The sequence below is a fragment of the Thunnus albacares genome, chromosome 4 (genome assembly GCF_914725855.1).
Source record: "Thunnus albacares chromosome 4, fThuAlb1.1, whole genome shotgun sequence".
NCBI classification, from domain to species: Eukaryota; Metazoa; Chordata; class Actinopteri; order Scombriformes; family Scombridae; genus Thunnus; species Thunnus albacares.
Window position 1 is genome coordinate 12,422,475 of NC_058109.1, and position 27,119 is coordinate 12,449,593.

The 27,119-nt window shown below is 39.8% G+C and overlaps 2 protein-coding genes across 3 annotated transcripts; both read left to right on the plus strand.

Annotated features, from left to right (window-relative positions):
• The first annotated feature begins 1,856 nt into the window (after positions 1-1,856).
• manbal (mannosidase beta like) lies at positions 1,857-5,289 on the plus strand. Its single transcript, XM_044348646.1, has 3 exons — positions 1,857-2,003; positions 3,085-3,265; positions 4,812-5,289. The coding sequence occupies exons 2-3, from the start codon at positions 3,116-3,118 to the stop codon at positions 4,920-4,922; spliced, it is 261 nt and encodes an 86-aa protein (XP_044204581.1). The 5' UTR covers positions 1,857-2,003; positions 3,085-3,115; the 3' UTR covers positions 4,923-5,289.
• Positions 5,290-5,870: 581 nt separating this feature from the next.
• LOC122980537 (proto-oncogene tyrosine-protein kinase Src-like) lies at positions 5,871-27,119 on the plus strand. Of its 2 annotated transcripts, XM_044348644.1 has the most exons (13): positions 5,871-6,555; positions 13,970-14,251; positions 15,868-15,967; positions 16,964-16,981; positions 18,307-18,405; positions 18,680-18,783; positions 21,631-21,780; positions 21,862-22,017; positions 22,249-22,428; positions 23,134-23,210; positions 23,342-23,495; positions 23,662-23,793; positions 24,031-27,119. In XM_044348644.1, exons 2-13 carry the CDS (start codon positions 13,978-13,980, stop codon positions 24,237-24,239), a joined length of 1,653 nt encoding a protein of 550 aa, XP_044204579.1. In that variant the 5' UTR covers positions 5,871-6,555; positions 13,970-13,977; the 3' UTR covers positions 24,240-27,119. The 2 variants fall into 2 exon arrangements, with proteins under 2 accessions (XP_044204579.1, XP_044204580.1); XM_044348645.1 differs by lacking the exon at positions 16,964-16,981.

Below are 27,119 nucleotides of genomic sequence, written 5' to 3' on the forward strand. Positions count from 1 at the left end.
CCAAATCTCCAATATTAGTAATGCTTGATCGCTTGGCGGCAACTTTCTCAAACCACTCATCTACTGGGTCGGAGATGCATCACAGATTGGTGACCTTAATGTGTGCCCTCCAGTCATGGATGTGTTATAAGATCTTATTAATTATCCATGCCCCCAGTCTGTTGGCCAGTTGTACCATGACATCATGGCTAATCCCAGAACCTGAAGCTGATCTATGCATACTGAATAATAACAAGAGACTCGGTCAATATAGTCAAGGAAGTTAAGACCCATCTGCAAAATAAAAGGTCATATTTACAGATTTATACAGATGGGTCGGAGGATCTAGAGAGTGGGAGAGTGGCATTTGGAGTAACCATTCCTGAATTAAAAAGGGACATCAAATTTCAGAATAAATGTCAATATTCATGGCAGAGATGTTGGCAATATTATGGGTATTTTGGTGGGTAGAGGACATTAAACCAGATAATGCAGTAATATGCAGTGATTGAGCAGCAGCTTTGATTACAATCAGAGAAACCAAATCCAAGACCGGATCTACTGACATAGTTTAACTGACAAGGTACAGAATTCACAAAGCAGGATGTGGGTTCATTTCGGTACCAGCTCACATACACCCATGTGAGAAGGCAACGAGGATGTGGATAAAATGGCAACGAATGCTGCTTGTGATGATAGAGTAGAAACTGCTCTCCAATACGGTCTGTCAGAATATAGTTAAATCATAAACAAGTCAGGAAAAAAATGTGTTACAATCAAGAACGGAAAGAGAATAAAATAGTTTCAACAAAAAGAAAAGACTCGTTGAAATAACCAGATAGCCAGAATTTCTACACAGTGTTGGATTATACAACAAAAAAAAAAGAACTGTCAAAAAGGAACAATCAGTAACCTGATAGGGTGATGGTGTGCACAGATTCGATAGCCGTTTCGGAAAGCATACTGTCAACTAGAGCTGTCAGAGAAGATTTACTCATTGAAGTTTAGCATAGTTTGCTAAGACTTCATGGAGGTGGTATAGATGTACAGTTCTGTTGGGTACAAGCACATCAGGGGTCGAAAGGGAATGAGTGTGCTGATAAACTAGCAAAAAGGGCATTGTCAAAGGAAATAAGAGTATCAGTTCCACTTGAAAAAGCAAAATCAAAAGCAGTGATTAAGAGGAAAGGAATGGAGACATGACAGAAAAGGTGGGAGGAGGACCAGAAAGGAAGGGGGTATCACAAAATACAAAAGTCGGTCATAACCAAGAACTATAAAGAAAGGAACAGAAGGGAGGAAATCACCATAACAAGACTTAGACTGGATCACACAGGATTTAATGGCACTTTGGTTGTACTGGGGAAAAGGAACAGTGACAAGTGTGGGAATGGTGGAGTTAAAGAAAATATTGAACACATCATATTGCCCTGTACCATGTATGAATTGGAAAGAGAAAGGTTACATGATAAAGCCCAAGAGGCGGGACAGGAGTGGGATCTGATGGGGCTACTGGGAACATAAGGAGGAGGTGAGCACTCTCCACTTTAAGTGACACAAGGTTAGTGGGAAGACTTTAAGAAATAGGGTAAAATGTCATGATGTTACACATTCTTGTACAGTAGGTGGTGGTATCCACCTTAAAGTTGTTTGCGATCCGCCAATAAAACCAGAGAAGAAGAAGAAAAAAAAGAAGAACAAGAAAAAGAAGTTTTTTTATTGAACAATTTTAATTACAAACTCAAGAAGGTTAAAATAGCTTGCATACAAACAGTAACTACAAGCCAGAAAGAAGAAAAAGAAGAAGAACCAATCACAAACAGTAGAGGGCGCCATTGCTGCGTCTAGTCTGCCAAACCAAAAGAAGAAGAAGGTTAGTGACCTCACTTCCGGTAAACGGTTAAATTTTTTTTCCCTTTTGTGAGCCATATTAGCATTTTTGCTTCACAGTGTTTACCAGTTATACTTATTTTTAACTCTACATATACATTCCTGTAAAAGAGAGCGGAGTGTCGTCGCCGCCGGTAAGGTTTTTGTCCCACACACTCATTGAAACGTTGCAGAAAGATTAGATCACATCTTTATAACGTTACTGGAGAATGTAGCTGCGGTGTTTTGCTACGTTGGATCCGTAGCTGCGTTGCAAATGTGTTCTAGATAATAAAGACAAGAGATAACATGAACAGCAAATGTTTTTATTACTATAATCATGTTTATGGCACATTAATGTCGTCCCAACTTGTCTTCGTTTTAAGTTAGGCTAAGTGTTTACATTGTGGGTGGGTCTATATCTCCAAATGAGAGAGAGAAATGTAAACAGATTTAATTCTCTTCCATAAACCCCGCTCAGTTATCCATGACATACACATTTCCTATGTCAGTAACAGATTATTATGTTAAATTGAATATTATTCTTGGGATTTCTGTGGTCTAAACAAGAAACCATCTTTCACTTATTTTTTCCATTGTATGTATACCAAAACATTTTGGAATGATGTGCAAAGCTTTCTGTCTAAGAAAACAGGTCAAATGGTCATGCTGTATGGCAGTGATATTATAATTTTGTTTGAAAACAACTCAATGGACAATATTATAGTTCAATATTATTGAACTATTTATAATTTTTGGCATATTCCACATACATAAAATGAAATGTACCAATAGAAAACCTAACTTTACCCTTTCTAAATGGTATTGAACAACTCTCTGTTTAAAGGTGCAAATTAAAAAAGTAACAAAGACCCAAACAATTTTTAATACCTATAAAATTATTGACTAATATTACTCAATTAATCTGTACCCCTTTATTTGTTTTATTCAATTTGTTTCCTCCTCCTATGTATTATTTTTTTAATGAATGTAAAAAAGCTTCTTGCACAATCTGTTTACCAAATTGTTTTTATTTTTTTTAATTATTATGTCATAATTGAATTCCTTGGCACTTTGTTTCTTCTTTTTTTGTCATACTTGTTTATATGTTACTGTGTTTTGAATGTGAAAGTTTTCAATAAAGTTGGGTTAAAAAAAAAAAGGCCATTCATAGCAACCATTAAAAAGAAAAAACTATTATTGATCTTCCTGCTAACTGTGCTTCTGTCACTGAAGGAAGTATAACGGACCAAAGGAGGGCAGCATCATGTCTGCAGAACTGGACCTGTCTCCTCCAGAGGTCCCAGAGCCCACATTTCTAGAGAGCTTACTGCGCTATGGGCTGTTTCTGGGCGCCATCTTCCAGCTCATCTGCATCCTGGCAGTTATCTTCCCGACATCCAAAGGGCACGAACAGGTAGGAATACATCAAGAAAAGCAGAGGAGCAGAATACACTACACATTTTTTTTCATGCATGATACTAGAATTTTCCCTTCTGTTGCTTGATGTACCTGCCAAATTGCTTTGATAACATTTTTATCTGTATTTCTGTTGAATCACATATTTTGACATGAAAGTGGCTAGACGAGACAGATTTGGCAGAAGGAGCTGATTGATGCACATAGAGCTGCATCGATTAATCTGCGACTATTTTGATAAGCGATGAATCGTTTTTTGGTCATTTTTTTTAAGACAAAAAAAAACAAATTCTCTGATTTCAGCTTTTCAAATGTGAGTAATCTGGTTTCTTTAGTCCTCTATGATGATAAACTTATTATCTTTTGGATGTGGACTGCTGGTCAACACAAAACAAAACATTTGAGGACATCACCTTGGGCTTTGGGAAACAGTGATCATCATTTTCACCATTTTCTAATATTTTATAAACCAAACAACAAATCAATTGAGAAAATAATCGACAGACAATGAAAATAATAGTACGTTGCAGCCCTAATACACAACAAACGTTGCATGTCCTAGAACATGACATCTACAGTCTGCACATCTTGGTCAACTTTGCCATAAAGGCAAATGGTGTCAATCTTTCATTCGTTCAATCTGTCATTGCTTAGTTGTTGTCAGTATTCTCATAATGATTTTTTCAGACCTTCAATGGGTTTAAATGCTGTTTAATGTTCTCATTATGATTTGGGGTCATTGTACCTTGGCAGAAAAAATAGTAAAATTATGCAGCTTTTGCACAACAAATGCTGTGTCTACAATTACATGAAATTAACTTATTTGTTTCCCCATGCTTTTACGGACTGGTGGGCAAGTCACAAAAAAGACTAGCAAAGTATCAACCCATTAGTCTCTTTGACATACAGAGAAACCAGTTTGCAAGGGTAGTGGTGGATATCTAAATTTTTATTGTCCATGAAGACGGAGCCACCAAGGGTTACTCCCGCAATTTCCATGCTTACAATCATCAGGAGAGATTATTTATAGACAAGAGCAATTAAATCCACTGCCTAATTATTCTATTTTCAGTCATCGTCATCAGATGCACTGATTACTCTCCACAGTATGTCGCCATTTCATCCTTTACAACAGCCTGCTGTCGTTATTCACCGCCAGAACAATAGGAAAGATTGCACTCACAGAAACAGTGCTGACAGATGCAAAGTGCTGAAACACGCCTGAATTTCTTTTATGCGTGACTTCCAAAAGCTCTGGGAATTTCATTTTGTCCATTTAATTGAGATAATTTTACAGAGTCTGAGCTATCTGAAGTGATGAAAAACTGAATTACCAAAATGTATATTCCTGTTATATATAAATCGCTAACCCCCTAATTGCTAACCCCCTATATGAAACACAAACTGTGTCATGACAAGATTAACTTCTTCAAAACACACCTAATCATGCATAGCAGTCATCTATTTTCATAACACATTTCAATGACTCAGAGGATTTCTTTCGAAATGCAGGGTGTCTAATGTTTCCTGTGTTTTCTCTCCAGGAGGAGACTGAGTCTTCTGATGGCAAAGCTGCTGAACAGATGAAGAAACCTAAAGGACCAGCACCTCAGATTCGACAGAAACCGAAGAAAGAAAGCAAAAAGAAGCGATAATGTGTGTGTGTGTGTGTGTGTATGTGTTACATGATTGTGCGAATGGGCTTGTTTAGTTGTCAGTGAGTCAACATCGGCAGTTACCTTTACAGTTATCTCTACAAGTATATAAAACACTACAGTTGTATAACGACAATAAAAAAAAAGACGTGCATTGAATTGGAGACATGAGAATGACATTGAACTATTCATCCTGTTCACATTCAACAGCATACAAAGACGTGTCATGTCGTTTGCTCACTGTTTATGCAACTACATATGAACTACACAAGATTTTTGGACAGATTTGTTTTGCCTTTTTTTATATAATTGAATATGATTGTAGTTGAATTCAATTGGAAAAATAAATGCAGTGTATTCACCTTGAGTTCACTCAAGCTCACATTCATTTCTACATTTAAACTTGGTTAAGATGAGTCATAATGAGCTCATGTCCTGTCCTTTATATTTACTCCTTTTGTATGTCTGAATATATTATTACTTCCTTCTCAAGCTGGAGTTTTGTGGCACCAGAATAGCCTGTTTCACAGCAGGTAAGCTATATTTAACTAAAACTGAAATATTTTCTCTTATTGATATTTAGACAACGTAAGGTTATACATTTAGGGGTTACAGAATCCGGAATGAAAGAAATGAGAGTTTTAAGCTAAATTGAAGTGATATTTAAGACGTGAGAGTTATAAAATTTGTCAGAAAATATTGAGGTTTGGGGAACACTGATAAGAAGCCTTTTGTTTACGAAATTATCTCGAAGTTTAGTATTGGAAGACTAACTGTTGCTAACATATAAGGTAAGATACATAATGAAAAATATCGCGTTTTAGTACTGAACAAGTGGTTGCTAGGAGATAGTTCCGATCCTCGCCTGTGATTGGTTGACACACGTTCGAAACCGTTGCAACATTTCTAATTAGTGAACCAGCGAAGCCGCATAACGGTAAAGTTTTAATATTAATACGCCAACAATTTTAATACGTCTTAAGTGTGAGTCGCTTAGCAACCAGTTTGCCATAGACAGCAATGAGGCTAACTGGGTTCTGGTTCAAACGAGATTTACTTTGACTGAACCAAAAAAAAAAGACAAATGAATCGTGATTCGAGATGATTTTATAAAAGCTAACGGGGGTGTTGTCGTGCCCTCCAACGCTTCAATCAATCCAACGTCGAGTTTTACGCGACTCGACGTGAATGTGGACACCGCCGCTATCTGCGTAGAAAGCGTAATATCCAGGCTCATCATATTTGTGCTCTCGTGTTTCGTCAGTGATGCACTATCCCGTGCCTTTCCCCCGACGAGGCATGTCTTCTCCACGCCACACCACTCCTGCTTCGTCGCATGAATTAGCCGCGCCGTCGACTCTTCCCAGCTGAACAGGCATCCCCTTTGCCGTGTTCAACGTTTGGTGTTCCGGGGCAGCTGTGCCCTCTGCTCCTGAAGGCATCACCGTCATGACCTCCTCTCGCTGCGATTCTGCCGAAATTCGCTAAATGGGATTCGTGGCTGGCCCGACGTTTCCACAGCAACTGGCCATCCGCTTCCATTATTCCTCTAATGAGGACAGCCACAAGGATTTAACACGGATCCTCGCTGCGCGTCTCTGATTTTTGGGCTGAATCTCAAGACGCGTCAAAGGTGAGTTAATTAGAGCTTATGGCGGTTTAATGCGAGAAAATGAGATTTGTGTGGGACTTAGAAGCGGAGCTTTTTGTTAGCTACTGCGTATTTTCCTCACACGGGTGTTTTCTCACTGAGCGTATGAGACCCCCCTCACACTGACTTGTATTTCATTGTTGCACAGGCCATTCAGTCAGTGTTGCTCGGCACATTTGGCCAGTGCCACTCAGTCTGTGTCAGGGTTGTTGACGGATTTACTATGGAAGCACACAGTAAATGCGCACCCAAATGTGCAAATGTCACATTTCTGTCTCTCGCAACGGTAAACGCGAAGGAAAGACGCAGAAAAAATCGACGGCATACATAGAATAAAGCCAACAATCCATCGAAATTCAAAATGGAGCTGTTAGAGCACCTGTTTTGATTCATCAGGCCGCATATGCGCTGTATGTGAGCCGAAGCCCACGACAGTCTCAGCAGCATTGTCGCCTTTTGTCTCTGTTCCCATTCACAAATCCCCGTTTGCATGCCTAATATGGATCACATTGGCAAGCATGGATTGTTAGTGTGTGTGTGTTTTTTTTCTCCTTCTATCTTATTTATTTTTTTCATTCCCTTCCCAAAGCAAAGACGTTATCATTTTGACAGCTGCTACTCCTGTAGGCAAGCTACTACCCCACCCCTTGCTTCTTTGAAAGCAGCTTTGCTGACAACAACTGGTGTTTAATCCCATGGAAATAGAATTTTAATTATGTGGCTAATCTATTTACAGTCGGTTTTGGGGGCTTTGGACAAGTTCCAGCTCATTTCCATAAGGCAGGGGATTCAGGTTTGCCTGTGAATGAGACACATGAATCATAGGAAAAGCTCAACATTGGGTTTTTAGCACTGGACAACCTTAGGAGATGTATTGATTCTCCATCCCCTTGTTGATAAACACCTTCGGAGCATGAACAATACATGTCCGGATTATTAAAGTCGTTCTTAAAATGACTTCCTCTCAAATAATGTTTTACAAGCTGACCCGCTTTAAGAGAGAGAAAAATACATGTTTCCTTTCAGATGACAGTAAAAGATTGGAGTCGGCTTTAATTGTTAAACAGGCTCTTGTTTATCTGTTTCTACCAGAACACATTAAAGTAATATGTTTCCCAAGATGCAACATAAACATATCTGCAGGAAAACAAATATGTTATCAAGTTTATTTTCATTGTTCTGTAAATTGAAGAGAGGAAGTCTGTGAAATGTATTGTGTCCACGTATGACTTGAGCAACTTGATGCAGTCATTAATAATAATAAAGAGGTATGAGGTAATTATTTGCAAAGAGTGTGGCACCTCTGGAATGAAATGCACCCCACCCTTTGACCTCCTCCACAGAATTAATCATACCATAGCAGCCAGTTTCTCAGAGGGCTGGATTACTTGCAGCCAGAGCCACCAGTTAAAGATGGACAGAAAACGGAAGTGGGGTTTTATCAGCTGAGTGCCAACATCCCCCCCACCCCCTCCTCCTCCTCTTCCTCCTTCTTTTCTTCTTCTTCTTCCTCTTCTCCTCGCCTGTCCTCTGTGTGTTTGTCACAGAGGAAGAGGGGAGATGAGATGGGACAGCTAGACACAGCCGCAGACTTTGTAAAGTGCGTGGGGTCACGGCAAAACATAAAGGGAAAAAAAAAAAGAGGAGAATCTCATTTTGGGATTCAGAGTGCTAAATTGGGACACGACTTGTCTTTTCTTTATCCTTTTTTTAAATCGATTCTCTCTCTCTGTCTCTCTGACCGGGCTATATTTAGATGATCTGTGTATTATACATGTATGTGGACTGCACTGTTCCATGTTATCATCCAGCATATAGCAGGATAAGACAGTGACGCTAATGTGCACATTTCCTCTCGTTTTGATCTTGAGGAACCATCATTGCACCCCCCCCCCCACCCTCCCCGACACCCCCCCTCCCCTCCCCTCCCTCCCTCTCGTCCGCTCCCTTGGGCAAACTGTAATTTTCTCATTCGACTGAAACATTGGCTCGAGCTCCTTCACTCTCTGCAGCACAGTGGCAACTGTTACCGTCTGTTGTGACTCAGTGAGGTTCGTCACAGCCAAATGTGCTTAAGGCCTGACCAGATATGTACAGCTCAAACGCTGATCGGGAAGGTCCAGCTTTTGCAGTTGGAACCTATCTGTGACAAATCATAGAGGTGAACTTTTTTTAATGCACGCAGTAGAGCTGGAAAAATGTGTCAATGAATCGATTAGCCGATTTGAAAGACAATCAATCACCAAGAGTTAGTCTTTTCAATAATATTCAAGCAAAAATGACAAAAGATTCTTTGTTTCTAGCTTCTCACATGAAGATTTGTCGCTTTTCTTTGTCTTCTATGATAATCTGTTGAATCTCTTTAGTTTTTGGACTGTTTGTCAGACAAAACAAGACGTTTAAAGACAACATCTTGGGCTCTGGGAACTATTTTCTGACAGTTTATAGACCAAATTGAATCATTGCAACTGGTAGAATAATCAATTCGTTAGTTGCAGCCCTATATGTCAGTTAAACAGCACTTTCAAACAGCAACCAGTCATTTAGTGACAGAATTTAAGCATTAAGGCAGATTTTTTTGTTTTGTTTTGTAGAGCTGCAACAATTAGTCCATTAATCGATTAGTCTGCAACTATTTTGATTATCGATTAATCATTTTAATCTTTTTTTTTAAGTGAAACCGCCAAATTATTCATAGTCTCTGCTTCTCAAATGTGAAGATTTGCTGTTTTTTCCTTTTCATATATCACAGTTCATTGAATATCTTAACATTATAGACCGTTAGTCAGACAAAACAAGAAAATTGAAGACATCACTGTGGACTTTAATTTTTTCATTTTTTCGCAGTTGTTTAACATTTCAAAGACTAAACTATTAATTGACTAATCAAGAAAATAATCTCTAGATTAATCAATAATGAAAATAGTCGTTGGTTGCAGCCCTACAGTTTTCATCGTTTTATGTAATCACTGACTTACAGTAATTTTCTGTACAAGACAACAGTGCGCAGATAATCGGGCAGCCTGAAGAAAAGGAGCAAGATATTGATGACCTCAGATTTTCCAAGGGTTTATACTCAGGAGTCAGATGTGAAGTGACTCTGTAGGTTTACGCCGTGGTCCAAGGCAGATCGGAGCACATGCACAAATGACGCATGATGAAAACTGGCAGAGAGTTTCACTACCTTAAAGGTGTCAGAACTCGCCTGCTGTATTAACGGAAATTCCTCTGAGGCATCTTCCTTTTACTTTCTCTATGTTTCCTGATAGTATTTGTCCTCTCGCTCTCAGTATTCAGTTCATGTACGCAGACGGTTTTATAGATTTTGTTAAGACTCAGTCAACACCAAGACTATGAAAAAGACACAGGTTAGTGATAAATGTACTGCGGATAATGAAGTGCTCTTGAGCTCCATTGTGGTTCTGAGGTAAATACCACTCAGAGAGCAGCCTTTGAACGAAGCCTGTATTTGCCGCCACTCCTATCTAATCTGTAAAATCTCTTTTCCCACAACACAACCAAGCACAGCTTTATTCACACAGTCAGCATGTCTGTGTGTTGTGTCACTCTTTTAGACATTATGAAACCATATGTTCTTTACATTAAGAGAAATATTACAAACAGAAAGCATGTTTAACATACAGAAATGCACCAATACAGTAAAAAAAAAAGAGGAGTAAAAATGTGTTAATTTTCAATATCATGATGATCATGTAAGCGTGTGATGTGCGAGGCAACAGGAGTTAAAAGTTGGGGATTAGGTTGTGGTGTATATCCTGGGAAACTAGAGCGTCTCTTTGTTACTCCCTCCTCCCCATCTTCTTCTTCATCTCCCTCCGCGCTTCCTTCCTCTCATCCCGCCCTCCCGCCGCTCAGGTGCCTGTTCTCGTTGCAGTCCCTGGCAATCGCAGCCGTGTGGCGCAATCTGGTTCTCCCACATTCCTCCGTGCTTCTGATGAATGGAAAAAACTCACAAAAGACTGAAATCTCCTCATCTCCCATTCCTCATCATTTTTTTTTTTATTTCCCTTTTATCTTATTTACCTCTTGGTCATTTTTTTTTTTCTGTCTGGCGTCCTTTTGTCTCCTTCATTTCATCATCTTCACTCCTCCATTCTCCTCCATTTTATATCACAATGTTGGCAGGAGTCACATGTTAGCACTTCTTGATATTAGGGCACTCTGACACCATATTAGGAAAAGGCGTGAGGCTCAGCTGTGTGTGTGTGTGTGTAAGCTGTTGTTTACATACGCAGGCTCTGAGGCTTTCAAGGGTGCTCTGGTGTGTGCAGCGTCTTGAAGAGAACCAGCGGTGAGTGTTGGACATTGTGTGCACTGTGACTCTGCCATCACTGTGTTGGGATATTTTTGCAGTGCCGGTTGAGGATCATTACCTCTCCTCATTAGTGTTTTCTTCAACCTAATGATAAGGCAGTTTTCCAGATCGACTTGACTTCTCTTTAATCAAACGATCAGGGTTAAAATAACACATTCTGCCAAGTGCTTGCCCTGCTGAACTGTCCAAGAGGAAGATGTCACAGAGGCTTTGTCCAAATTCTCTATGCTGTATACTAATAATATGGAAGATTTAATATATGCATATGTGTGGAGAAAATGATCCCTACAGGATCAAAACTGGGCCATAATTCTGTGCCTTTTATATCAAATTAATGCAGTTAAAGTTGATTTCCTGAACAATATGATGGACAGTTAGCAGGCGGCAGCACACGTCCGCAAATTCAAATGTACATGTGTACATATATGTATACAGTTTTGTGAAAAAATGTATTGCCACCAGTTAAATAGGACTGCAGAAAAACTGTTGAAAGGGCACTTCTGCTTGGATGTGAAAGTAACATTGTACATAGTACACAGTGCATTTTGTTGCAGTATTTAATGATAGTATGTATTACACTTTGTAGAACTACCATCAATTAGCACACAGATATTGAATCCCTCTGCAGCTTATTGCTGTTTTGTAACTCAGTCTGAACTCCTTGCAGCACATCAGTACTAGAATCACATTATTTTCACACATTTGTACATCTACAGATATAATAACCCTCCTGATCACGTGTTAAAATCACATTTATACACTTTGCTTTTGGTTGCATTTCTACAGTATATTTGATGACAAAAGAGTATTTGTGGTTCCCATTTTTGCATCCCGTGTGGACCATCTCTTGCAATGTGCTTTCCTTATGAGCAGAAAGTGGATTTTGTCACTGAGTAGTACTGAAGGTCAGAAGAAGGCTTTGTACCAATGATGGCAGGTGATCCCCAGAAGCCCTTTCTTCACTCGTCAGTGTGGGTCAAGACATTCAGTATTACATAATGTATTTGTATGACGGTGATATGTGTAGAACTGGAGCGTGTTCAGTTGATGCTCCAAAGACACACATCAGCAATTGGTTTTTAAGTAGACTTGGCTGTTTCACGGTGATCCTTTTACAGGAACTTTTGTGCAGATTCAAGTATCCACCTATTTACATATATTGACAATGTGGACTTCTAAATGTATCTGTTGCACAAGTGCCTCCAGTACTGTTTAAATCAATTGGTATTGCGTCCCTGTCAGCCCACTTTGCTATGTCTTGGCCCTTTTCACATCAAGGTTTTTCCTCATCATTTGTGAGCTGGTAGAAGTTTAAAGTTGACAAATCCAGACTCAAAAGTCCAAATCCAGACTAGGCCGTCAAAACAAGCGGCTACTCTTCACACAATTCACGCAGCCCTTTCCATCTTTTTCTGCTGGCCTATGGACCTATCTCTGTGTGACTCAGTGTTGCACCATGGGATACGTTAACCCCCCAGCGAGCCAGATTACATACTGGCAGGAGTTGAATCAGAGCTTGCATGACTGTATGTGTGTGTTCGAAATCACTCGTGCACATTCACGCACACTCAGCAGCTTACACGCCCACACATCTCCACAGTGGGATCCTGCCATATCTTTGAGAATTCCCATACCTGTGTAATTATGTTATGCTCGCACTTCACATTTAAAACACCCACTAAGCCTCAGCTGTCCGAACAGTATACAACAACCACCTACACGTTCTTTTTACAGCTACCGCCAGTTCCTCCTTGTCTGTTAATAACCCACTCTGTCCTGTCTATCAGACTCACACAAGTGTGTTGGAAACACTCACAAGGATACACACGTGTTGGAAAAAGGATGTGAGACATAACTGAGGTTGGGTGTTGGTGTGTGATAGAGCCTTGTTTCCCAGAGACCAAAGAACAGCTGCTCACACACACATCTACACATAGGCACATACACTCTGTCTGGAACTGAGAGTGCCTTTATTCACAAAGGAACAAGGCTGTTTCATGTGTGTATGACTGTATCTGTTTCAGCTGGCCTGAAATAGCCAGTCTCGCAGTGAGTCACTCTACAGCACCCCGGAGGGAGGATTGGACTTGGTGTGTGAACACGGCGCTCTTAACTTTCTGTGGGTGCACTTGACTGTCTAAGCATGTTTGTCTTTGTCTGCGCTCACGATGACGGCGCGCTCTCTCTGACTTGTTGCGGGCCATAATAGACGTATACAGCATCAGGATGGAAAGGAGAGGTGGTGGTGGTATAACTACCTGTAGAAGACGAAAACCGTTTGTCCTTGCCAGCTCACCAATAATAACACTCGGCTTCATTACAGTTCACTGCTCCTTTTGTTTGAAGCTTTGTTTTCCTTGTAGATGCATATTGATTCAGAACTGATTGAATCAACAGATAGGAATGACCTTGAATGCATGTGTGTTGACTGTTTCAAGGTGTCCTGTTCTCAGAGCATTTGCATACTAAACAATTCTAACTGAACCTGGAACAGCTCCAAGGCTACTCTGTGGTGCATTAGGAGGGCCAACATGAATGTGAGGCTCACACAGCAAACACTGCTTAGGGGAATTTTTGTTTGAGAAAGGTGAATGAATAGAAACTGAAACAGGGTCAGTTCCTGTTCCTGAAAGAGGAGTACTTTGGGATAGATGGATTAAAACAGATGTTACATAGAAGTCTTTAACTGTCCAGTGGAATGGCTTTGATATTTTTTTCTTTCAGGGGTTGAACATGTTTCCACATAAAAATATACTTTTTAAAAAAACATTAAATATGATTAAGAGTTTCAAAGCAGACCAACATCCAAAAGCCCACATCTAAGTCAAGTTATACCTGTGGGTTTTATATGATGGCAGAGGTTAGCTGAGTTGCTCCAAAATTTCTAACCACATTTTATTGGATGAAATTAAAAGTGCAAGATCTATCATAAACACTTTTTGTATGGAAAAGGGTTGGATAGCTATAGATAGAAACTGTAGCAGCACAAAAGAGGCGTTTTTCATCCTTTTTAGGATTTTTAAATGCTGCATCCTTACTCATCATTGGCTCTCATCCTAGGTCTGCACATGGGGGCGGGCAAGAGCAAGCCCAAGGAGCCGGGCCAGCGCTCCATGAGCCTGGACGGCACCATTGGCACAGGCTCAGACAGCGGGCACTTCCACCACCTGGGCCCCGCCCAACAGACCCAAACCCCTAACAGGAGTCCTGCCGTTGGGACAGGCAGGCGCGGGCATCAAGGGCAGCACCAGCATGCCCCAACGAACACTCCTGAGCTGGCTCTCTTTGGAGGGGTGGACCACACAGGCACTGTCACCTCACCTCAGAGAGGACCTCTGTCAGGTAGGCAACGCCAAATGACGATAAGATTTTTTTCCTAGTTTACATGTTTCAGATACTGACCCAGATCAATTTCTTTTTTCAGCAGTGTTCTTTAAGGATTGGTTTATTTTGCTGAGAGTTAGATGAAAGGATCGATACTACTCTCCGTCTGTACACTAAATATAGCCTAAAGCTACAGCGAACAGTCAGTTAGCTTAGCATAAAGGCAGCCTACCAGCACTTCTACACCAACATGTTACATCTCATTCTTGTAATCCATACAAAAAGTGAAGTGTAAAATTGTCAAACCTTGGTTTTACAGGGGGTTATTTCTTCACAAAGCGTAGTGACTTCTCAGGCATATTCTCTGCTGGTTGCGTGTCAACCTCACAGTCATGACAAGACTCCAGGAAGTCACTGCTTCCGGCCAAGAAGTAGCCCCTCACACATATCCTCTTTTAAAAGCAGAAATTGTAGTTTTTACACTTTGTACAACAAAATGAATATAACATTATAATAAGTGAGCTTTAGAGGTGCTTTTAGACAGATTTTTGTTACCTTTGGACAGAGTCGGGTTATCTGTTTCCAGTATTTTTGCTAAGCTAAGCTAACCGGCTGCTAAAGTACAGACATGAATGGTATGGATCTCCTTATTTAACTCTCGGCAAGAAAACGAATATGTTTATTTACCGAAATTTCAAACTGCTGTAAATATGAGTGACACAGTAGAGCCAAAGAAATTTTATATGCACAATGACCTGGAAAATGCACAACATATTCTACAGTAAAGGGAATAAAGTTGTGAAGCTGAGCAGAACTGCATGATGAAAACAGATTGAGTAAGATTTAGTAAGAATTTTGACTTATCTCTGAGTCAGCTCAAAGAGCTCACAAGATCATAAAAGTTGACTGATAAAACAACTTCTCAGAATCCAAAGAACTGATTCACAGCAAGTAAAATCTACACAGAAAAATATTTTAAAGCTGTTTCTTTTTTGCACCATCAACTGTCAAACAATCATAAAACCTTCACTTTGACTTTGTAGCCTGCTGTGTCACACTATCCAGATTTCACTTGACATTAAACGGTAATGTGTCTAGACTGGCCAGATGGTTAGGTTAATGTTGCTCCATGCAGACAGCAGAGAGCTCCTGGTGTTTCAGGAGCAGTTCTTCTGGCCACCTCCTCCCATGCATGTAATGAACCAATCAATGATTGGCTGGAGAGTTCCCGGGTTTAGATCACAGGTTCATTAAAAGGTAGTGGCAGAAAGCTGCACACAAAGACACGCAGAAAATAGAAAGCCTTTGATATGATTGCTTTGTCCTTCACGGACGATCGGTCACAGCAGTCTGAATGTCGATATTTCTCATTAAGGCTGGGCAAATTGCTAGTTTTATACAGATATAGAGCAGGGGCAAAATAACAGATTAAATAATAGATTTATAGCGTTGCATTGTAAAGAGCAAATTATTATTTTATTATTAATAAGTTAGGCCTGCAACACAGAAGTTAGATTATAAAAGTTATTGTGAAATAGGGCTTAAAGGGAAGTACTATTGTCTTGAATTACATAGTTCCCTAAATGCATATTTCCATGTATGTGTGTGTGTGTGTGTGTGTATTGTTCTTGCAGGAGGTGTCACTACATTTGTGGCGTTGTATGACTATGAGTCACGGACAGCGTCTGATCTGACCTTTAGGAAAGGCGACAGGCTGCAGATTGTCAACAACACGTAAGACGCAACAGTCATCTGTCTCACTCTACTTCACAAAAATCTAAATGAACAGATTTGTAGACGCACATGTGAGCGTGAGTGGGCACAAATGTGTATCTGAATGACAAACACAGTGAGAGTCAGAGCTGGTAACGGCGGAGCGATCCAGACAGTTGAGTCTGATCCTCCCCATCTGTTGACTAAAACAGAGCAGAGCAGCACTTTGCTGATGCGTTCTGTTCCTGTTGGGCAACAGTCGTCATCATAATGTTTAAGGCACTTTATAGAGCTTGTCGTAGCAAGATTTACACTCACGTTCCTGTCCTCCACACAGATAATGTCTCAGATATGTGTTTTTGGTCTGTCTGTGAATTGGATAAAAGGAAAAACACGTAGATTTCAGTAGTAGGAAGTGAAAAATTACATTTTTAAAAGCTGCTGTTTCTGAGTAAATCATGTGGAGCATAATGCTCCTGCAGGTTTTAAGAATCAGAACAATGGTGGGTTTTTTCTTTTCCTATGAGCTCCTTCCATAACTTCCTGCCATAAGTCTGTTCTGTTGTTCTTTATCTATAGTCTGGCACTACACAGTAGGGTTAAGATGTAAGAAATTCATACTTTATTTATACTGCATAATAAAACAGTTCCAATATCTACATTACAAAACAGTATTCAGTGATTTTTAATGTAAATAATGGATTGGAAGCAGCAAGACTAGACAAGTGTGTTCAGAAATCCCCAATGATATGAGGATTTGATCATATATGGAAAGTAAATGGAGATTTTTTCCATAATCTTTTATTGAAAATATTTTATAAACTGTAGTGAAATAGAAGGTGGAACTTCATGCAGCCCTACTGTGTAGTCCCACAGCATATTCGGCTCCTATCCTCCTATCTGTCTGTGCTGCGCTGCTTTGCCTTGCTGCGTCTCCTTGCCGTGTTTTGATGTGTCTGCCGTGTCTGTTATCTCTCCCTCTCCCTTTTCTTTCTCATGCTTCATGGTTTCTCCTAGGAAAAAGTACAGCTTCAGGTCAGTAATACTTAATGCAATAAAAATTCTTGTGTTCACAGTCACTTTTCTGCTGCACAGATTTGTCTGATCATGCACCAAGTGTAACTGCAATGAATGATTTTACAGAGGAGATATAGAGTAGATTATGTATTGTACGTCTCTGGACGTAGAGCATCAGCTAAAGGTCTAAAAAGTAAACTGAAGGACTGTAAGTGGATTAAAAGGTTGCCTATTTCCTCTCAATTAGTTTTTCTTCACATCACTCTGTGGGCTTTGGTGTGGGATGAGATGTATCAATCTTTAGGCTTCCCTTATCTTTTGTAAAGAACATTACAGGTCTTCAAACAATCTGAAGACAAAATCTGAAGCATTCTGTTGTGCAGACACTGTAATATATTAAGGATCCATTGGATAATGCTCTATATTTTTCTTATTGGCAACAAATTCCATCAAAAGACCAAAGAGCCATAGACCTCTTAACCTTGTGAGGCAACTGGATTCGCGAGACCACAGCATCACAAAGATCATGCAAGAATCCATCTTGTCAGGCTTCAAGTTATGCTCTTGTGTCCGAGCCACCTGTGGTTCGGACCAATCTGTGTCCTATGAGGATTCTTGTGTGATCTCGCAAATCCAGCTGCCTCGCAAGGTAAGACGCTGATAGACAGATGGTTCATCCGATCAGCTCCCAAGTATTTTTTTGAAAGTGCCTGCTCTTCTTCCACTTTCCAAGGACGACTTCTCAAATGGTTCTGTGTAACAAACCATCTGGCGCGTCAGGTTAATAGACCTTCATTATCATCCAAAAACTATTAAAAACACACTAAGGAGCCACTCAGATGCACTCTTATTTTGATGAAGATGAGCAGTGTAGTTTGTCATTTGAGTCATTCACATTTACAACATATTGCTGCTGTAAATACTCACCAGCAAACTATATTAACCTGTGGCTGAAAATAGCCCCCAAAAAAATCACTATTTACTCGTATTTGAGTAACTAAAAACTACTGTTTTGATAAAAATGACTTTTTAAAAAATGAAATATATTGTATATTTGTGACTCGCTTTTAAAGGCTTGAGAAGTCAGAAAGTATTTGAGACAGACTAACACATTTTTATTTTTGGTCACTTCGTGGGATCTGTTAACAAGACAAAAAAGTATAATAACACCAGCTTTATCCTTCTCTATCAAATATTGTATCTTTTGTCATAATTGGGAATAAACTATAACATCCTTAAATCAAGAAATGCTTTTTTTGCCTATGTCAGTTTTCTGTTTATGGTTCATTCTCTTGCTCTCTGTGTTTTGTTCCTTCCTCTCTCTCTCTCTCTCTCTGTCACAGAGAAGGGGACTGGTGGCTTGCTCGCTCCCTGACGACAGGAGAGAGTGGTTACATCCCCAGCAACTATGTGGCTCCATCCGACTCCATCCAAGCAGAAGAGTACGTGATCCTCTCCTTGTTTCACTATTACATTTTCTTTTCCCCCCATAGCTTTAAGGCAATTTTGAGTGCAGAACCTGAATGTATTTTTTATGCATAATGATTATGTTGACATGACAAGGCTGTTTCTACAAGCTAACGTTACAGAGTGTAGACATTTTTTTTTTGCAGATATTCTGTACACTTCAATATGTTGCCAAAAGTAATTCTGCCTGCTCCAGCAGCACCGTCGTAGCTTCTCACTGATCTTCCTCTCCGTGGCCCACTTTTGCAGGTGGTATTTTGGGAAGATCACTCGGCGTGACTCAGAGAGGATCCTTTTGAACTTACAGAACAGACGAGGAACCTTCTTGGTGAGGGAGAGCGAGACCACTAAAGGTGAGAGAGCAGACGTTTACGTCTCTCCGAAGAGATCCAATTAACTCTCCTGCTTTTCTCGGTGTCTGTTCATAATGAGCAATCAAATCTGTGATTCTCAGCGTTTTTGGAAAAAAAAAAAATTATGTGTAAAAACAACTTGCCAACATTAGCTGATATACTGAGAGAGTCTGGTCTTTATTGAACCAACATGTTTTCAGCACACAGCTTCCATGAGAATGTTTTTTTGCCAAATTGGTTTTGCACATTTGGTCCTTATTTTAACATGTAGTTGGTTGATGAAGACGTGAGAACACAATCTTACAAAGAGTATTTAATGTACAGGATGGTTAACTTTAGAATGGTTAAAGGATAGTTTCACGATTTTTCAAGTCTTTCTGAAAACAATAGTCAGGTGCCAAAATGAACATTGAAACAGGTTTTGCTCACTGTAATCATTCCTCCTGTCTGTACTAGACATTAGAAGATTCCCTCCAAATGTGTTTACTACGTAAGTGATGGGGGACAAAATCCACAGTCGTTTGAGTTAGTCAAATAAAGTGGATATCTTCCAATGTTCCAATGTCTTTTTTAGTAAAAATGTCCCTATTTTTTTGTCTCAACTTTGTTTTCTGTTCAGCTGCAGTGGGAGGATTGTAACAAAATAAGATAATTTGGCACTAAAAAGACAGAAACTTTGAAAGATATTGACTTGATTTGACTAATTTGGACTGTTGGAGCCTCATTAACTTCGAATAAACCTTTAAATACATTTTTACATGTAAGGAGGGCTGTGGATTTTGTCCCCCCATCACTTAAAAGTGCATTATGAAGGGATCTCTTCATGGCCAGTATGAACAGGAGGAATGATTACAACAACAAAAACGTGTCAATGTTCATTTAGGCACCTGACTGTTGTTTTACGTCAGACTTGGAAAAATTATAAACCTGTCCTTTTTTAAATTTAAAAGTACTGTGGAATGGTTTAACTTAACCAGGAAATTATTTTAAGCTGTATTTCCCTTTCTAGGCCACATAACTTGGATAATAGTGCTTATTTATTTATTTATTACTTAAAATATTACTTATTTATCAAGAGATGTGTGAAAAATTAAAAATGCAGTAATGCAATTGTGTTTAAGAAATATTCTCAGAGATGATGATAATAAGCTGAGAATCAAGTTGTAAAATGACTTTAATGTAACAACAGACACAGCCTTTGAGTTGTGTTATTAGAAAAAGCATACATTATCAAAGAAAATTCTGACTCCAAAACATATTTAATAAAAGCCTGAGCTTTTTATTTTTGCACTTGTTGGGTAATAAAAATGTGTAAAAAGAGGAAGTAATGACTCTCTCTATGTGTCTCAGGAGCTTAGTGTGCACAGCAGATGTGATGTTACTTTGAAATAAGTAGATCTTTAGGGACTTAATTTGAAAGAGGCAGAACCTTGTAATTAAGTCATTTGTTAACTTTCACACGCGCCTGTGGCTCAGAATCTTTGTTCTCTGGGCTTGTGGCAGAGTTTTACATCTTTCTCAGAAAGTCTTAAGTCAGTTCTAGTCCCAGTGACGTAGGTGAGCTCTTCAGAGGGTTGTTTTTGAAGGAAGTATGGGGAAAAAGGAAAAGAGCGGAGTGGATTGTGGCTTGTGAATGGATAGGGGTGAATCATTCTGCCAGAAGTAGGTCAACCTATGAGGGTGCAGGATTTCCCCCCGGCTATAAGTCTCTGTTCTCCCAACACACACTCACACATGCACACACACACTGAGAGGAGGGGGGGGGCATGAAAAGAAGGAAGAGCAGTAACGGGGGGGGGGACTCATAGAAAAAGGGGGAGGATCGGGGAGAGTGGGAGGAGCTCTGGCAGGAGGTGTGTTGGCCTCTGGGTGCGTTCTGTATTAGATGTCAAATGTGAGGTTCACACAGCGTGACACAGATGAGCAGAAGCATGCAGCTCGTATGTTTCATAAAGTGTAAATCATGTCACACTGTGCAAGTTAGAGATCATATATGGGTCTAGAAGCACAGAAGTGACCCAATTAAAATCTTAAAACATGGGAGTCGAAAATCCATCCGTTCTAGCTTATGTTAGAGGTGTTTTTGCTCCTGTTCTGATGTATATGAGTGGAAAAAATTGCTGTTGTGTCAAAACATAATGCAGCCTTGCATTCTGCACACATGTTAGGAAGAATTTAGTTAAGGATTATAGTTGCCGTTATATGTTGTCGTTATAGCTGTTGATGTCACTGTTGATATCAGGTGGTACATCAGGTCGATTTACTGTCAGCTCAGTGGCTAAAATCTTTGGGATGTTTGTCTTTTACTGCACTAGATTTTCTTTCTGAGAAAGGGAAGCAGAGCGAACATCAGTCAGCAAAACTCCAGATCAAAGTGGATTGATTTTTCATTTTCCTTTACTGTAGAACAACCTCCCTGTAGAGCTTAGGTTTGCTAAGTCCACTCGGTCTTTTGAATCAGTAAGATTCCCGTCACATCTGTAAGGTTTTAAATTCTTTATTTTTATTCTTTTGAAACTAGAAAAAAGTATTGTTTTAATTTCAGGTTCAGTTCATTTTAATTTCTTTTTATATGTTATGTTTTAATGCTCAAACACTCTGTGAATGTAGTTTCCTGTACGAAACAAGTTAATTAAATTTAGTTAAGTGATACTAAGTTACTTAATAGTGGGCCATGGACGAGGGCAGAAAGGCTTGGTTGAATTTCCAGTGCCCTTAAAGAGGCCAACAGGGACTTGACCAGCACAGCTGTTGGGAAACACCAGAGAGCAGCTGTCACACAGGCCTCGAGACGCCTGGTTTTATTGTTCTAACCTGTCTCTGTCTGTTGTTTCTTCCTGTTCACAGGGGCATATTGCCTGTCAGTGCTGGATTATGATAACACCAAAGGCCTGAATGTTAAACATTACAAGATCAGGAAGCTGGATAGCGGAGGTTTCTACATCACCTCCCGCACCCAGTTCACCAGCCTACAGCAGCTAGTCTTCCACTACCGCAGTGAGTACTCATGACACATCTGAGAGTTCACCTTTTTGAATGCTGTTGCCGTGACCTTTCTCTTTCTCTTCTATCTTTCAGAGCACTCTGATGGGCTGTGTCACGCTCTAACAGATGTGTGTCCCGTGGCCAAACCTCAGACCCAGGGACTGGCCAGGGATGCCTGGGAGATCCCTCGAGAGTCCCTCCGCCTCGACCTTAAACTGGGACAGGGCTGCTTTGGAGAGGTCTGGATGGGTAAGAACTATTATCTGTATCCACACCACGTTGCACAGACTCTACTGTCAACAGGGGTTATACACTGGATGTACAAACTATAAAGTGTGTTAATGAGGTAAATCCTGGTAAAAGTTACTATAACTCGTTGATGTCTTATTAAGTTGATAATATATCAGTATTAGAGAAGGAGACAGAGAACTTTATGCAAGAAGTTATACAGTAAACTTATTAAGCTGTGTTTTCTGACAGGTACATGGAACGGTACAACACGGGTAGCCATCAAGACCCTGAAGCCTGGCACCATGTCTCCAGAGGCCTTTCTTCAGGAAGCGCAGGTCATGAAGAAGCTCAGGCATGAGAAGCTGGTCCAGCTGTACGCTGTGGTGTCCGAGGAACCTATCTACATTGTGACAGAGTATATGAGTCAAGGTAATACAGGATACAGGCTGTAACAAGAGCTGAGTATCAAACCTCTTACTATACTATTTGCTCCTGACCAAGATGTGTGTCTGTAGCATTGAGTATCAAAAATGGTCAAGTACCAAAAGTTGGCATCAAAAGCAACTGTTTTGTTTGGAAAGATATTTAACATTTGAGAACTAAAGCTTTTTTTCTTAAATAAAAAGGGTATTAAATTGGCTTTAGTATCAAAAACTTTCTAATGATACCCAACACTATCAGTAACTGAGTTGTTATTTCAGTGTAACACTGCTTTTAAAAATGATTTGCTTACAAACACATCTAGATTATAGCTTGTTCTTTAAGGCAGTGGTTCCCAACCTGTGGGTCGGGGCCCCAACAGAGGGTCATGAGATGATTAAGAGGACAGAAAAGCAGAAAAATGTGTTTCTGCTACACACAGTTGTGTGCATTTTTTCAGACTTTACTCTTGTTTTTGCTGTTTTTCTTGTGAATTACATAATTTTTTTTTATCTTTCCAGGCTGCTAAAAATTATTCAAATAAAACTGGTGAATAACTGTAGACATATGCAGCACATGGGGTCACAAGTAAATATTCCTTTGTTTTAAGGCGTCACAAGGCAAAAAGCTAGTTATTTGCTCGGTGATTGGTGACCTTTTATTTGACACATTATCTACTGTAGTTTTTCTAAATATTTTTGTTTGCATTCACAGGTAGCTTACTGGACTTCCTTAAAGGGGACGCAGGAAAGATGCTTCGTCTGCCTCAGCTGGTAGACATGGCTGCTCAGGTAATAATACTTGATTTGCAGCTTCAGTTGGAGTTGATAGTGTCACATACAACAACCCATAATCTACACACTAAAAATGTATTATTACCTGAAAACAATATTTTAATTTCCTATAAAATCTCTCTCTTCAGATTGCAGCAGGAATGGCCTACGTGGAGAGGATGAACTACGTCCACAGAGACCTGCGTGCTGCCAACATCCTGGTGGGAGACAACCTGGTGTGTAAGGTGGCTGACTTCGGCCTGGCAAGACTCATTGAAGACAATGAGTACACTGCGAGACAGGGTATGTCCAAACTGGCACTACAATTCTTTTTCAGAGAGAAAAAGAGATTTGTTTACTGATGAAAAGAGAGTCAAGATTTGAAAGATGTTCTTAAATGTAAACATGTTTTTATTTTACAGCATGGTGCGTTTAAATGTCACTCACTTAATTTCCCATGATTCCTCAGGAGCCAAGTTCCCAATTAAATGGACAGCACCAGAGGCAGCTCTGTACGGTCGTTTCACCATTAAGTCCGATGTCTGGTCCTTTGGTGTGCTGCTTACAGAGTTGGCAACTAAAGGCAGAGTCCCCTATCCAGGTGAAGCCCCCACTAACCTCACATAACATCACATAATATACCCAAAGACTTGATCAAACAAGCCTGTTTGACAAATTAATAAAACTATAGATCAGATTATTTTATGTTTAAAAGATATAAATTATTTACTTTCACACAATTATTATTTTTTTTTTTTAATTTTAATTGATGTAGGACGTTCAGCAAATTGAGCTATTTTCATTCAGCGGGCTTAAAATTCTCTCTTTCTCTCTGCAGGCATGGTAAACCGTGAGGTCCTTGATCAGGTGGAGCGTGGCTACAGGATGCCGTGCCCAGCAGAGTGCCCCAGCTCCTTGCACGAGCTCATGCTCTCCTGCTGGAGGAAGGATCCAGAAGAGAGGCCTACATTTGAGTACCTGCAGGGCTTCCTAGAGGACTACTTCACCTCCACAGAACCCCAGTATCAGCCTGGGGAGAACCTATAGAACCACACACTGAACCGACCTGAGGGAGAACCTCAACACAGAACGATCTGCACTAACCGACCTCAGAGGAGCGCCTGTGGGAGGATCTAAGCCTGTGAAACTCATCTGGGAGGAACTTGAGATTCTTCTGTGGAAGCAAAACCGAGATAGAGACCTGTAGAAGTCCCCTCTGTGCCATAAAGTAACTACTACAGAGGAACTTGGAGAACCTCCTTTTTGCAAGCACTCACTGTTTACTGTAGGTTCTCCATAGTGCTAACCACAGTGGAGAACTTGTTCCTGCAGAATTGAGGTTCAAGGCTGTAAAAGGAGGACAGACTCTGGCTATTGAAAAGATTCATTTGAGGGATTAAACTTGCGGGTAAATGTCTTTTGAGTGGTGCAACTGATGTGGGAGGAACCGAATCGGGATCTACAGATGGAGCGAGAGGGAAAAAGAATAAACCTCCGGTCGAAGAGAGCAGGTCAAGGAAGGATATTTCAGTCAGGCATGAGCTGTTTAGCGAAACTTCCCTCTTTCCCTACTCTGTGGCGTTTCTTCACCCTCATCTGGTACCTTTTCTCGCCTCACCCACAGAAGAGCACTGCCACTGTGGCACAGGTGCCAAAGGAAAGTCTGTCTCTCTTCCTTTATCTCCCCTCTGGCTCCCTATTCCTCTCTTTCTGTCTGACTTTCAGTATCTCTCTCCAGTTTTCTCAAGTGCTGCTTCTTCAAAGTGTCTCCAAATAACTCTGCTCTGGAACTCAACTTTGCATCTTTATTTATGTTTACTTGGACAGTACGCGTCCTGTGGTTTATGGTTTTGTTCAGTGGCAGATTAAGGTTCCTGATTTTCTTTTTTGTTTCTTTTTTTCTGTAATTATCAATAGGCAAGGCTGTTAGAACCACTATCATGGTAGTACTCAACAGGCAGGTTCTGTAATACTGAAAATTAGGTAATCTGAATTCAAATTTGAGGCCTTTATCTCTTCTTTAACCCTCCCTTTTTTTTTTTTTTTAGCTGTAATTCTTGACACACGCTGAACAGCCATCACGGCCTGCTGGATCCAACCTTGATGATTAAAAAATGATTTTGATGCAGGTACTTCTTGAATGCTTGTCCTTTTGATTGACTTTGATTTTTTAACTGGAAAGTTACATTATAATAATCAGCACTGTGGTGGTGGCACTAAAGAGCAGTTTTAAGTTCCTCGGAGGCATGAATAGAGTAACTTTCATCAAACATTAATGTGACCTACTAAGAGGAAGTGATGGCTATCAAACCAATCATATTACTGAGATGGGAAGAGTGTGTTCTGTGCCAAAAGAGAATCACATTTCTTTACTGCTGTCCATGTATATAAGGTTTTATTATCAAGGGGCTTACTTGGGTTTTTAGTTCTTCTTGCTTAAAATTTACAATAAAGCACTGCACCATTTTCCCCGGCTAACTTCCCATTAGTGAGTAAACAAGACATACAAACCTGTTACTGTTTGCTGAAGGAGACAAAAGGTTTTCATTCACTTGACTGCTGTCGTGTCCATATAAAATATGCAACCACGCGGCCCTAATGAAACTGTAAACCTTTGATCAGGTAACCCTAATAAAACTGTGTTTATGACTTGCTATAAGAGTTGATTTTGAAACCAGTTAGCATGCTTTTGTGCCGTTCTTCTCTTGACCATTGGCTGGGTTTGTATTTATGCTGTACTGTACATCAACATGTGTATGTTTACTTTTACTCCAGGTTTCAGTAAGACGAGGGGATCATAAACAGACTTCTGAACATTTGTGCCATCAACCTATAATGATTTTTTTTTTTTTTTAATATCTTATCCACTGCTGCCAGTTGTCACTGTCCTACTGTACATACTGTAGCTGTTTAGGGTTGGTTTTGTATCATGTAAGCCACTTTTAAATGGCAGATATTTATGTTGGGTGTCACTCATTTCACAGTGGTTTGGTTTATGATGTAGTCGATACAGCAACAGTAGATATAAACTTATAGATTGTTGCCAACAAATACTATGAAACCAGTTATCACAGTATTAGCCAAGCAGCAATAAGAGAGATGGTCATCCATGCCCACTAACACCTTGAAATTATTATCCAGTAATGAATCATGATGGCTAATTTAATCAATAATGTGGATGAAAAAGGAGTTTGGGTGGTGATATGACATGCAAAATGAGGTCAAAGATGTAAATAGTATCTTAAACAAATGACTGTGACTATCATGTAATTTGTTTTTGTATAGTTTTTCTTCTTCTCAAATGAATTGCACCTCCATGCTGAGGTTTTTACAGTGACACACGCCTGCTGCCAAAACGTTTTAATGATTAGATGCTACTGCAAATCAAGCTTAAGGAATGTTTTTGTTTTTGTTTTTAGATATTGGACTCAATATAAAATCAGTCTTTACCTCTTTTTCTGCAAAAGACAATTTAAAATTTGGCTTGACATACACATATATATATATATATATTGCCGAGAACATATTATCAGTGCTTTCCTCTGTCAGAATGGGAATTACCCCTTTTATTCTGACGCACTGAACCGCCTGTAAGTCACTGGGACAATGTGGAAGTCGATGGGCTCATGACAAGTATGAGTTACGCCAAGGTCTGATTGGATTTTCTGTGCCATACTAAAGAAGTGTCTCAGTCTTTTTTTTATGTTTATTTTTTATAAATCTATGCAGTTTCGGTCTGGCATTCCTGCAACTTTATGGCCATTTTGTTCTAAAGTCAAAAACCAATATCATAAACAGAAGGTGTGAGCATTTTGTAAGGACTTCTTTTGTCTCTTCTTTTGTTTTTCCGATGTAACAGGATTGAAATGGGTATCGTGCCACTTTATGTTGATCTGTAAATGTGCAATAAATTATATTTCAAATGTG

What these genes read in the sequence shown, in the direction of transcription:
- manbal (XM_044348646.1), top strand. Translation starts at nt 3,116, where the DNA reads ATGTCTGCAGAACTGGACCTGTCTCCTCCAGAGGTCCCAGAGCCCACA. An exon ending in CATCCAAAGGGCACGAACAG is followed by an intron (nt 3,266 to 4,811) that starts GTAGGAATACAT and finishes TTTTCTCTCCAG; the next exon opens with GAGGAGACTGAGTCTTCTGA.
- LOC122980537 (XM_044348644.1), top strand. Translation starts at nt 13,978, where the DNA reads ATGGGGGCGGGCAAGAGCAAGCCCAAGGAGCCGGGCCAGCGCTCCATG. An exon ending in CTTTGGAGAGGTCTGGATGG is followed by an intron (nt 22,018 to 22,248) that starts GTAAGAACTATT and finishes GTTTTCTGACAG; the next exon opens with GTACATGGAACGGTACAACA. An exon ending in TGGTAGACATGGCTGCTCAG is followed by an intron (nt 23,211 to 23,341) that starts GTAATAATACTT and finishes CTCTCTCTTCAG; the next exon opens with ATTGCAGCAGGAATGGCCTA.